Below are 12,167 nucleotides of genomic sequence, written 5' to 3'. Positions count from 1 at the left end.
CCTTCACAGCAAGTTTCCTGTTTAATTTAATACTACAAATATTATTAAATACTACAAAAATGCAAACAACAGGAGAACTTACGTCTTTTTTTACCCCAGAGGACGCAAGTCTCTGTAATGCTCCATATGGGTACAAAAGGTCTATTTTTGATGGGATCTGAACCTGAGTGCAAGTTTATGCTGCTGTCACAGCTGACTTTGCTTCCAGGTTTCCAGGGTGTAACTCAGCAAAGGGTTAACAGCAAAACACAGCAATGCTACTTCAATCACCAGGACAGCTTAAACCTGATTCAACTTAAGACAATGGGAATCTCTCACATATGTTAAAGGAAACTAGTCCAGAACTTGAATGGAAGGAATCCCATAATAATGGTAAGTAACATCAAGCCAGGCAGAATGAAATTATTCAGATCTTTGCTAGACTCATACAGGGTTAATTCCTCAGTTTTTGCATACAGTGTCATGCACAATTTGTACAGGCCCCCAAACTCTTCAGTTCCCTCTGACATCAAAGAGACTGTTTAGCAACATTGTGACTCCTTGAAGGCTATGCTGGAGTGTGCACTAATAATGAATTTAAAAGGAAGAGCAGCACCTATTTGCTAAGTAAACTCTGCTTCCTGAAGCACTTGGGGGTTTCATTAGCAATGACCCTTTCCAGTGCAGGCCAGAGCCAATTCACTTAAACCAGCAACCATTCCTTGCACAAATGCAGTCCCCAATGGCATGGCTACAAGCTATTTTAACATCTAATTCTTTGGCTTTGGTATTTAAAGGACTTCAGCTCTTTCAAGACCAGGGCAAACAAACAGAAGCAGCATAAAGATATAATTGTGAAAAAGACAAACCTTTACATGAATCATCCTCAATGGGCTGCTTGAAAGCCGTTATGTCATTGAAAGTGCAAAGAAATAAAACCACTTTATCCTGCTCATTTCGAATTGGAGCAATTTTCACAAAGAACCAGACAGGTGTTCCTAGAAAAAAACATATCAAAAAGTTGGTCACTGTTAGGCAGAACAGTAAATGTGCTAGTTTAGATGTTTATACTTCAAAATCAGCCATCTGTAAATGTTACTTTAATGTTGGGTTTTTTTGCAAACACCTATTAGGAAAAATGACAAAGCAGCTGACAAGAGTGTTAGTTAAGTTCTCTGCTCTGCCTCTGATCAGCTTTTAATCTTCAGGAATCACTCACTATTTCCAGGTTTCATCTATCAAAGCAAATACTTGAACTTATGAAGTGCTTTGTGATCTCCTGAAAGAAAGTCCCATGTACTTGCAAAGGGTGCACAGAACAGTCTTGTTGGTTCTATGCAGGACTTGAGAACACACCAGCTGTGCCTAGACCATGACCATAATACAGAGTCTCAACTCAAGAGCATGACCAGTTTGGTTGATCTTATACTTCTCTGCAAACAGGGAGCACCATTCCCTAACAACTACCTCAGCCTACATCAGCTTCAAGGGCCAGGCTCCGGGAGCTCTGGTCTAGTCTGCACATCCTCCCATGCAAGGGAAATCCTTTGAAAGCCGCCTTTCAGCTTGCCTTGTCCTGAGCCTGCTCACAATCACTCTAGTGTGAAGCAAGACTCCACTGAATTCAGGAGAGAACAAGCCATCAGGACCAGACCCTGGGCTGTTGATGGGAGTAAGTTGTACTGCATAAAACTGTACTCTTCTAATTACTGCAGTAGATAAACTACTAATGAAAACTGCTTGAGAGATTAGAGCCTGCACATCACAGGAAAAGATGATCGCAGATAATGACCCTTCAGATGCTGCTGTCAATTTTCCTTGACATCTTTCCACACAGATCACCTTGAGGAGAGAAACTGTCAGTCAGTCCTGCCTTTCTATATTTCTGGCAGTTCTGCTGAGGCTGCTGAAAAGACCCTAGTGATAGCAATGAAGTTCCATGTAACAAGACAGTATCTACCACTCTTGTTTCACAGGAGTCACCACACTGATTTTAGTGATATTTGAGTATAAACTGATTGGAGGGCTCAGAACAAAGCAGTTGGCTCCTGTATGTCATAACATGGCCTCCTTGAAGGCACTGTTTTTCAGTCTGCAGTCTTAACTTTGGTCATAAAAAGATGACTCCTTCAACTGTGAGGTACATGGCAAACAGGACACTCAAGGGTCATCAGGCCTGGGCCTGCAGGGAGCTTGTACATGAGTTTTCGGACTTTCCCTACACCCTCAATGATGATGAAAAAACTTACCATTGCTTTTGCAGGCATAAGTAGTAAGAGCCAAAGAGAGGATTCAGGCTTGCTCGCTGTAAGCAACATTTCTCTTGAGTGTCCCTTGTGAGCCATGTTTGGAGAGAAGGGTCTACATACCAGGGGCCAATACAAGATGTAAAAATCAGCAGGATTTTGACCATCTGGGGAAGCCAGAATAAACAGCACCACACGTAATTTTTGTCACTCATGCAGGAAAGTCTATTGTAGAAAGGGTAATCTTAGAAGACTATTTCTTTTCTTTCTCAATCACAGGACCCTCCTCCAGGCTAGATATCAGATTCTCTTTCACCTGAATTGCTCAGTATTTTAACATGAGTACTACATGGTATATTTCATGCAATAGTTAGTTACAACAAGGGGCACTTGTGCTTCCTGACTGTCAAAGGGTCACAAGGAAACCTCAGGTAGTTCACAAGTTACTGTTCAGCAAAGCAAGCAAAGGCAGTTTTCTTCCAACTATGTTAATATAACAGAAGTTGTTGCTACCAGTGCCTCACCTGGCTGTTACTCATCCGCTGTGCTCAGCAATCTTTTCTGGCCACAGAAAGCCAAGGCATCTCCAAGACCCACGGACAACTTCCATAAATGAAGTTCAATTCCTAAGGCTCCCACTGTGCCTGCATAGCACAGGCAGTTTCAAACCCTGGCTGAGATTCCATGCCATATGTACAGCCACCTCTATAAACAGCAGGGTATATGATGCATGGAGGCCTCTGCTCAAAAAGCAGAGAAATCCAGATGGAATCGCTGATGGCCATTTCTGGAGCATGCCTGCATGGCAGAAAGTATTTGGGGGTCAATTTTTTTTTTTTTTTTTTTTTTTTTTTTTTTTAAGAGTTAGCATTCCTGAACAACCCCTTCCAATAAAGTATGAGCAAACAAAAACGCTAAATGCAAGAAAAGGTTCAGCAAAGTAACTGGGCCGGTAAAATCATCACTAACTTGCTAATGAGCTTAGAAGACACTGCCACAAAGGAGCCAACAGCAATTTTCAAGACAGTAACACCCTTTACACTACCCTCTCTCAGGAGCTCCTAAAATTGCCTATCACCATTTCTTCTTGCCTACTTGTTTCTCCCATCTTCACACGTGAACTATTCTGAGGCTGATCAAATCCATATCTTGCTTTTACACAGACTCCTTGGTGACTAATTGCTTTTTATTTTACCCACTTCAACACCTTCCACTAACACTGCAACTTTTTGATCAGCCAGGATCTCCATCTACATGTACTTGCTTTTTTGATTAGGGATTTTCTCCCCCTCCCCAAAACCACTTTGTATTGTTTTGCTACTTCAAGCTATAGCCATTCTACAGCCATGCTGCTATGGGCTGCACATAATACTAACCTTCATAGCACTGAGGCTGAATTACATACTCAGCTTCATCTCTGCCTCTCACTACTATAAAAATGTATTACCCTGCTTTTAACAATGTTGTACATATCACAGAAACAGAATGGATGCAGTTCACCCTCTTATTCTGGCTATTTGACAGATGCATGCTGTTATCTTCTCTATGATTATGGTATGATATGGTGTTGCAAGATTTTTCTAACATGTTCTGAATGCAGCAAGAGGAAAGACTTTTCCTGATAACCTGTAGAAGGCTGCTGCAGGGCAAGGAGCTTGTATCAGCAGGGTTCTTGCTTTCTGACTCCCTTGACTCCCACTCCTGTGCTGCACTATTTATAGTAAAAAGGAAAACAAAACACTGTTTTACCTAGAACCAAGCGTAGATCTTAGTGATGTGCCCCACAGACAGTGAGAAAGAGCCAGATATCCTTGATAGCTAAAAGTAGGCGGTTTTGATGACTGTCACTATTTGGGTACCATTATAATTTCCAGAGCATCAGAGTGTCACAAACAGGGTGTATTCCAGGGCAGAATGTAAAATCAAGGTGGCACACATGGTCTGTGTAAATCATCTTCCAGTTTTGGATCTACACAGTAACACAGCAACAGCAGAAATAAGTAGACGGAAAATTCTGCCAGGCCATGTATCTGCCTCCACAACATTATTCAGTATTTTTCCCTGCAGTGTGTTCCCAACCATCTTGGCAGTCTCTTTTGTGAATAGGAGACAAGTGGATATAAAAATACAGTCATGAGGTGAGTGCTCACGGTAGTGGGTTACATGGGCTTTCCACAGTGCTCTGCAACCAGGAGCTCATTCATAGCGTAACTGGGATCTGAACTGTGGGAACATACTGAAAGGCTCAGCCAAGATGTGGCTGTGCTCAGCTTTTTTCCTGCATACTGGTTTAATTATCAGAAGAATTTTACTTTTTAAACATTAAACAGTTTATTTAACTATTAAACAGGAAAGCTTAAAGTATAAACCACTTATAAATCAAGTTGGAAACTAGAATTTCAACCTCCTACAGGCAGCCCTCATACTCTTGGTGTCAAAGCGGATGTCCCTGCTCAGCCAGACAATCACTACTGGCATGAGGCACAAAGCCATTTTAATGAAAAATGGTGATTTTCAGATTCAGCCTATGGGTTATTCAGGCAGTGAAACTGCAGCATATTTCAGAGCTCTCACAGCAAAACAAGAGTAACTTCCCCATATGCCCCCAGTCTGCATTGATGTACAGCCACACGGAAACTGTTTACCAGTGTTTCCAACAATACATCTACTTTCATTTACATTTTGTGTTCAGTTCTGGCAAGCTCTCTCACTGGTGAAGTTCAATGATAATGCCAATGCACAAACAAAGAAGTAAACACTCGTGAGCCACATTGGCTTCTGTTAGATTTGGAATCAACAGTGAAAGAATCCAGAGTTTGTCTAATGGCATAGTACCAATCCTACTAGAAAAGGGAATGTCACTTCATTTCACTGGTAGAGAAGCAGTGTGAACAACTGGGGACAAATTAAAATATACAATGAACTTCTGACAGTAGCCATAGGACCAGCCTGTCTTGTGATACCAAAGTTAAGTAGCTAATTCCAGAATTACCAGATGCAGCTCTTAATATTATTCACTGGCCTGAGCACAGTACTTAGAATCTTGCCTTAAAGGCAAGACTATTTTAAGAGCTGTGATTCAAGTCCCAAGTCTTCTCCAGACTAACACACAGTAAATGTCTCTACACCTTATAATTTCCCATCTCTAACACAAATACTACTGTCTCTTGCCTGTCCTCTTTTTCAGTCCTGTGTATTTCAACAGTGACATGTTCAACCCCTTGCTGAGCAGGAACACCAGCATTTAACATGCTATTTAACTTTGGTTGAGGTCCTTCAGAAACTCCCATAGTATCAAAGTGAATGAGATGTTAAAGGTCTATTCTGGCTTCTCCCCCTGAGCATACTGATGACCTCTCTTTCAGTTTTCCCTCCTGTCAAGTGAAAATAGGCTATAATGAAAATCAAAATCACTGTCTAAATATGCTCTTTCCCCATACCTTGAACAATTTAACCAAAGAGGTCAGCTGTTTTTCAAAACTACAAGAAGCACATTGTTTAAATAAAACTGCAATACACAATTTTTCTTCCCACAAAGTAAAACAAAATTCATTTATAAATACAATGAAAAACTACATTTTGACAATTCAGCCAACACCTTCACTGCCCTTACTGAATGGGGCAACTTTCCTCAAAGCTGCACAACCTCTGCATTACTTGATAATGTCTCAATCAGTCATCAGACACATGCTGTGTCTCCACCAATTCCTACATGGAGCAATGCAGACAGTAGGACTTCAGTTATATAAACAGCACGGCTGACCACTGCAGTCACCCCCTTTGGAGTTTCCCTTATGCCTAGGTACTCAGTATGAGATTGTTTCTCTCTTTCCCACACAGACCAAATAGTTTGTCCAATATCAAACTAGCAAAAGAGCTGATGAGGTGTGATCAGGAGGAGTTAGGCAAGCCACTATACCCACACAGATTTTAACTAGGAGCACAGAGGAGCCTGTGACATTTGACCATGCAAGACAAAGAGCAAAAGTCTTCCTATAGACTCTACCTTCTAGCAGAGAGTGCGCACTGAATGAGAACAAACCAACTCAGTAGGTAGCTCACCACTCTGTGCCAAAACTAATAGACCTTAAAATACTTTTCCAGCACTTTAAAAGCTGTTACCTTCATGTCTTCCGCAGCCGGTGCTGCTATGCTCTGGCACCTAATGCTTCTAAAGGTCAGATCTTTACATGCTAAGATAAGGAAAATCAATTTCAGTCCCCAAAGGTGGAATCACTATGCACAGGGGTTATCCTATGACACTGAAACAACACAGCAGGAAAAAGGTTCAGCACACACCCTTATACTGCAGCAGTGTTGATATGGTTTACCTTATTCTGAGTTCTCTGAAGAACAGAAAGTGAGTATAAGGAAGGGACAGAGACAGGGAAGTCTTGAAATCTTTTTTCCATTTACCCCAGATAAAATATTTAAGGATTACGACTGGGAGGTCTTACTGCTCTGTATATGTTTGAGGTGACAGCAGGTCTTGCTTGCCAGCACATTTGAAGATGACAAGATCAATGGGAATTATCAGTTTTATGAATCCAAAATACTCAGATTTGCCCTTGCTGAAGGTAACTGAACTCATGCAGATGGATTTCACAGAAGAGGAGAGGCAGGTGTGCATACTGCTTGACAAATACAGAGCTACATTTCAATGGGGGGCTCAGGAGGATACATGCCACTTTATTCCAACACCCTCGTTCTTTCCTGCTTCTGGTCCTATGCAATGATTTGGTTTAGCAAAGGTTTCCATCTGGAGACACTACAGGCGCAGCTCACACAAATATAAATGGTTTTGAATGGTTTTAACCAATAACAATTATGAGAAACTCTCCCCAGTGGTGGGCAATCACAGGTCTACCACCCTGAAGTGAATTTTGCTCTCTATAAATTAGTATGGGGCTGTTTGTCTGTTTTTTAACTTCTGTAGCAAACACTGGTCCCAAAGATAAGTGCAAGTAGAATCTGCCAAATCACTATTTTGGTCTTATTTGTCATTCTTTGACATCTAAAAGCCTTCTAAGATGCTGCAGGGGGACAGTGCGTGTGTTAAAAAAAAAAAAATCCAACAAACAAAACAAAAAAACCCAACACAAATATTCATGGTATTAAATTCGTTAAACATTCAAGCACCCAGAAAACCAGGGAAGTGAACCCCAGCACAAACTGAAAGTGAAGACTAGCCTTTGGGACCCTCACCATAATATATATACTCAGAGAAGAACCACTGCTTATCCAAACCACTTTGCAGTGTGCAAAACAATTACGTACAGCCAACCCTTTGGCTGCTGCCATTCCACTGGCCCCACCTGTAGAAAACCTCTGAGGAAAAAAAAAAAAGGTGCCTTATCACTCTCTGCAACACTGCTGCAGACCATAAGCAATGGGAATGTCTTTGCTCAGTCAGAGGACAATTGAAGACTCTTTGTATCTCTTCATGCATTTTAGTTTTGAGGAGTCCAGCCCACTTCAGATATTCTTCCACTGAAGCAGATCAAGTACTGCATAGAAAAGGGGATTAGATTTCAAATGGGTACCACCTCTTCAGAGGCAGATAGAAGCAAGTAAATTTATATTCTTACAAAAATTTACTTCAGCAGTAATGGAAGCAAGTGCATCTAGAAGCCTGCTTTTGCACTGCTTGTAACCCAGACCTATGTTGTAGACGGAAAACTAGGCAATGAAAGTCCAAGTTTAATTTACTCAGCCATTTTAATTTATGAGGCTGACCATAAAGTGTAAAAACCTAGTAAATGGCTGTCAAAGTCTCATAAAAAGTTAGATGGTTAAGCTGCATCAGTTCAGATAAGCTAAGATATGACTAAGACTAGATACAAAATATTTTCTAATACATTAGACCGTATCCTTCCTTGGTGTAAGTTAACATAACTCCACTGATTTCAGTAAGACTTAGCAATGCTTTGATTTTCCCATATAAAAATAAACAATACTTCCAGCATCACTGGACACTCACGTCTAATCAAACAATGGAACTGAAGCTCTCACATGAAATTACTGTCAACCTTGCCTGTTGTCATTTTGCAGTCCAGATTAAAGAAAGCTTTCACTTTGTCTCCTTCCAGGTATGACCATGAATCCCTACTGAATGTAACAGGATGGCATCACAGCAACAATGACAAAAATCTGGTGGCTGTGCACCCACTCACTCCAATTGCTTCCAATTATCCTGAATGAGCTCTGCATTTCTAGGAAGCAGTTCTTCCAGAGAATAACAATGATCATCACATATCTGCTAAGTAATCAAGGGCATAGCTCAAGGAACCATCAAATCTCTATTGCATCTTAACTTCAAGTTCTGAAAAGAGGAAGGATAGTCACTTTTGGATGGAGGGAGGGCTGGACAGAGAAAGGGGAGGCCAGGGTGGAGACAATATCCGTAAAAGCAAACATGAAGGCAGCAGAAAATTGTATCATACTTCTGAATATTGCAACCTATGTTGTTTCTAGAGTTGACACTGTGGATTGCAATGAGGCTGGTGGACGGGGTATTCTTATCAGACAAGCAAGCACTTACTAGTACTGTGTCATGGAGCGTCTAGCACTCCATGGAGTGTCATGTCAAAAAAAACCCCCCTATCACTTCTAGTAGCATTATTAAGTGTCTCAATCTATTGTTGACATGTCTAGTGTAAGATCAGGACATAACTGTTACTCAGACAGAAAAAGAGAGAAATGAGTGCTGCTCATAAAGATACAAGATGAAGATGGACCTGCACTAGGAACATCATAGTTAACATGGAACTCCTGCTTGTTTTCCTTTTTTCCCCACCAAAAGGATAGAGATTGTATTGTTAAAACAGCTGGAAGTACATTAAATGTGCAGGCTGTGGAAAATGTACCAATTATTGAACACCACAAAAATGGAAGAAAAACTTGCTATTTATCATGACGGTTAGTTTATAGGGAGGGAGTGGACAGGTAAAGAACAACAAAAATCTATTTCCTGTCTAATTTACTGGCTAATTTGAAGAAAAAAAAAAAAACAGAATGAGTGAAGAATACAGAGACAAAAAAAAGAAACAAAGAGCAGGAAAAAACATATCTAAAAATTCAGGGTCCTTTCCAAAACCTTCAAATTGAGAGTAGGTTGAAACCAATCATGTTCATTGCCCAAGCAGGCAACTGTCATAGTTGCAGGCAGAGATAAGGTGACCACAAAGGCACGACCACTTAGTCTGGGTGCTAAGTGACTGGTAGACAAGACACTGTTTTTCTATGATGTGGCTTACTCTGAGAAAAAGCTCCAGGATGTTCCCTTTTTGGTATTTTTCAGCTACAACTCTCTAGTGTTATTAGTCAGTCTCTGTAACGGTAGTTAATGTACCTCTAAAGCTACAAATCTAACAAACATAAGAGCACTGCGTTTTGTTAAAAGCAAGCTCTGTGCTTTCCTTTTTCCCATGCCTGTGACCCTCTGTGCACACAGCAGAATCATCGCAGCTCTGCTTTTTGGCATGTCGCACAACACAGCTTCTGCACAGCTGGACTTTGTTCTAGACCGCTTCTCCTCAGCGAAGTACACAGCAGGGCAGGAAGCATTCCTCACTCCACAGTTACCTTGCTTTAATTCTGCATAAAAGACAGAGGCTCCAGGCTCTACAACAGGCCATATGCTGCAGCAATGACAGAAGAGTAGCTGCATAGCCTCTCGGTGCCAAATCACTCTTAACTAAGAGAGAATTCCAGACCCTCCTAGATCCCATGACTGCAGTTTATTTACATGGCTTTGGATGCATAGATGTGAGCTACATATGGCCCCTACAGCCGCTAACTGAACTAGGAACAGAAAATCAGCTTTAAGAAATAGGTAAACATTGGAGACAGGTAACACTAGAAGGAAAGAAGCACAAAGTAAGGCCATTCAGATAGCACGTATAGCTTTTCAAATGAGTTGGACCAGCAAAGCTGTGCTCCAGAAGAGCCCTGAGCAACGGCAGCGTGTCAGAGGTCATGATGCTTTGAACAGGCTAAAAAGAGAAGGAAAAGATTAGAAGAGAGATGAAGCAAAAATCCCTCAAGGATTTTTTTTTTCCTCTCTAAAAGATAAAAAACAATTCCATGTACTTTGCACCACCACTCCTTACAAGAACAGATTAATTCTGATAGAAAACAAGCAGCTTGACACATCCACAGTACTAGCATACATAAGTATTATCTTTTAGCTTTTGTGAAGCGCCTGTGGTTCTCTCACCAAACTCTATCAGTACTAGCTGGTCATTTCAACAGAAATACCAATGGTTCACACATACAGATAGATTGGATAACTTTTCCCCAGAAAACTGGTCTTTCTAACAAGAAAGAAAACAGCAATAAGGTTGACTGTCAAAAATTACATCATAGCAGTTATATTTTGTGGTTAAAGTCCCCCATGCCTACTAATGTAGAACTGATCAAACTGATCATCACAGCTGTAATGGGAAGGAGCTGCTAACAGGATGCTCCTGCAAGGTACTCTCCCCTGTAAATAGACACTACCAGTTTCATGATTAGAAAGCGAAATTGTCAAGAGCAAAATAAGTTTCAGAATGCAGACTTTCAGCTTAACATTTGACCAGGCTGAAGACCTCAGTGTATTTACGCTTCAGGTGACATTAAGTAGATGAAAATAACTGTGCCAAGACATAGTCCACACTAGATGGGGCAACAAGTTTTGGGCAAGTAGTTCATCTGTTGACGTGCAGTTACAGACAGACTGGAATTCCTAGGAATAAAATCATATCCCAATGAAGGAAATTTTGTCCAAAACAAAAAGACAGTTTCATCTGAAAACTTCGGTAGTTCAGCTGCTAACACAAAAGATGGGTTCTTTTTTATTCCAAAACTACATCCAAGTACTGGCTTTGCTATATCGACTTTTTAAAAAGGTAAAAAGTATGTTCTCTGTAACAGAAATCATTTGCACAAACCTAGTTTGTGTATTATCATCGCTGATGGAATCTTGAATGTTGTCTTAAAGCATCACACACAAATTGCTCTACACATCAGAACAAATTAGAGAGCTTCGTCTGCATCCCTGAGTGACTCTCATCCCTAGTGTTCTCATTTTTCCCTTGTAGATCAGCTAGTAGAACTGGGGCTTATTTAGCCCTAGATAAAGCACGGTCCTCCAGGCTGGCAGAATTGCCGTTTACACTATAATTTAAAACAACTTTACACACCTACTTTAACAAACAAACCAAGCAACTACTTACTGTTCTTCTTGTACATCAAGATTTCAAAGGAGTTCATCTCATAGTTCTCAAATGTTTGCCGGACCTTGTCAATTGTATCTTTGTCTGTCAGCTCTCCATACATAAAACTGCAAATAAAGCAAGAAATTCAAGTCAGATGCTAGACAAAGACACAAAGCCATTTGTTTACAGTGTGAAAAGAACCTCTTTGGAAATAGCCCTTCTTTGATTTTGTTTCACCTGGAAAGCATATTTGACAGATGCAGCCCCAGGAGATAAAAGACAAAACTGGAATAAACAGATTACTTTTCTCCTCAAGCAACAAGCACAACACTACAAGCTATTTAACAGAAAATAAATCTGTTCTCAAATACCTGCAGGTGCTGCTTTTTTGCATAACTTCTGCTCTGTGATATCCTGATAGCTTGCAAAATCCATCATTGCTGTAGACAATGGGCCAATCCACTATCTGGGCATTACCCAAGACAAAATTAGTATCTGTTTGAAAGAGCACATCAGTTAGACATTAGACAAGGCTATGGTTGCATTAGAGGAAATACTCATTTGAGGACCCAATCCTGATTGCTTCAGTCCCTGCGCAGTTTTTCCCAGATACTATTCCCACTGCAGTCAACAGGATTATTCCTGGTTTTAGTTTTAAGTAAATACTTATTAAAAAAATATTAATTACTCATGCAAAGCTTAAGAGGATGGTTTTATGCAAATGAAACACATGATGGTTAAG

The 12,167-nt window shown here is 40.6% G+C and overlaps 1 protein-coding gene across 2 annotated transcripts in view; it reads right to left on the bottom strand.

Moving 5' to 3' along the window:
• KCNH1 (potassium voltage-gated channel subfamily H member 1) overlaps positions 1-12,167 on the bottom strand; it is a 186,383-nt gene that overhangs the window by 160,989 nt on the left and 13,227 nt on the right. For both annotated transcript variants that reach the window (XR_011327451.1, XM_069800197.1), the window contains exons 2-4: positions 11,797-11,920; positions 11,444-11,550; positions 849-977 (exon numbers count right to left, since the gene is read on the bottom strand). Coding sequence is in view for 1 of the 2 variants with exons in the window: in XM_069800197.1 (XP_069656298.1) it covers positions 849-977; positions 11,444-11,550; positions 11,797-11,920 (360 nt within the window). In the remaining variant the exon portion in view is untranslated. The remainder of the gene's footprint in view (positions 1-848; positions 978-11,443; positions 11,551-11,796; positions 11,921-12,167) is intronic.

This window comes from Haliaeetus albicilla, chromosome 13 (genome assembly GCF_947461875.1).
Source record: "Haliaeetus albicilla chromosome 13, bHalAlb1.1, whole genome shotgun sequence".
Classification (NCBI taxonomy): domain Eukaryota; kingdom Metazoa; phylum Chordata; class Aves; order Accipitriformes; family Accipitridae; genus Haliaeetus; species Haliaeetus albicilla.
Note: the sequence above shows the minus strand (reverse complement) of the source record. Positions and strands in the feature narration are given on the sequence as shown.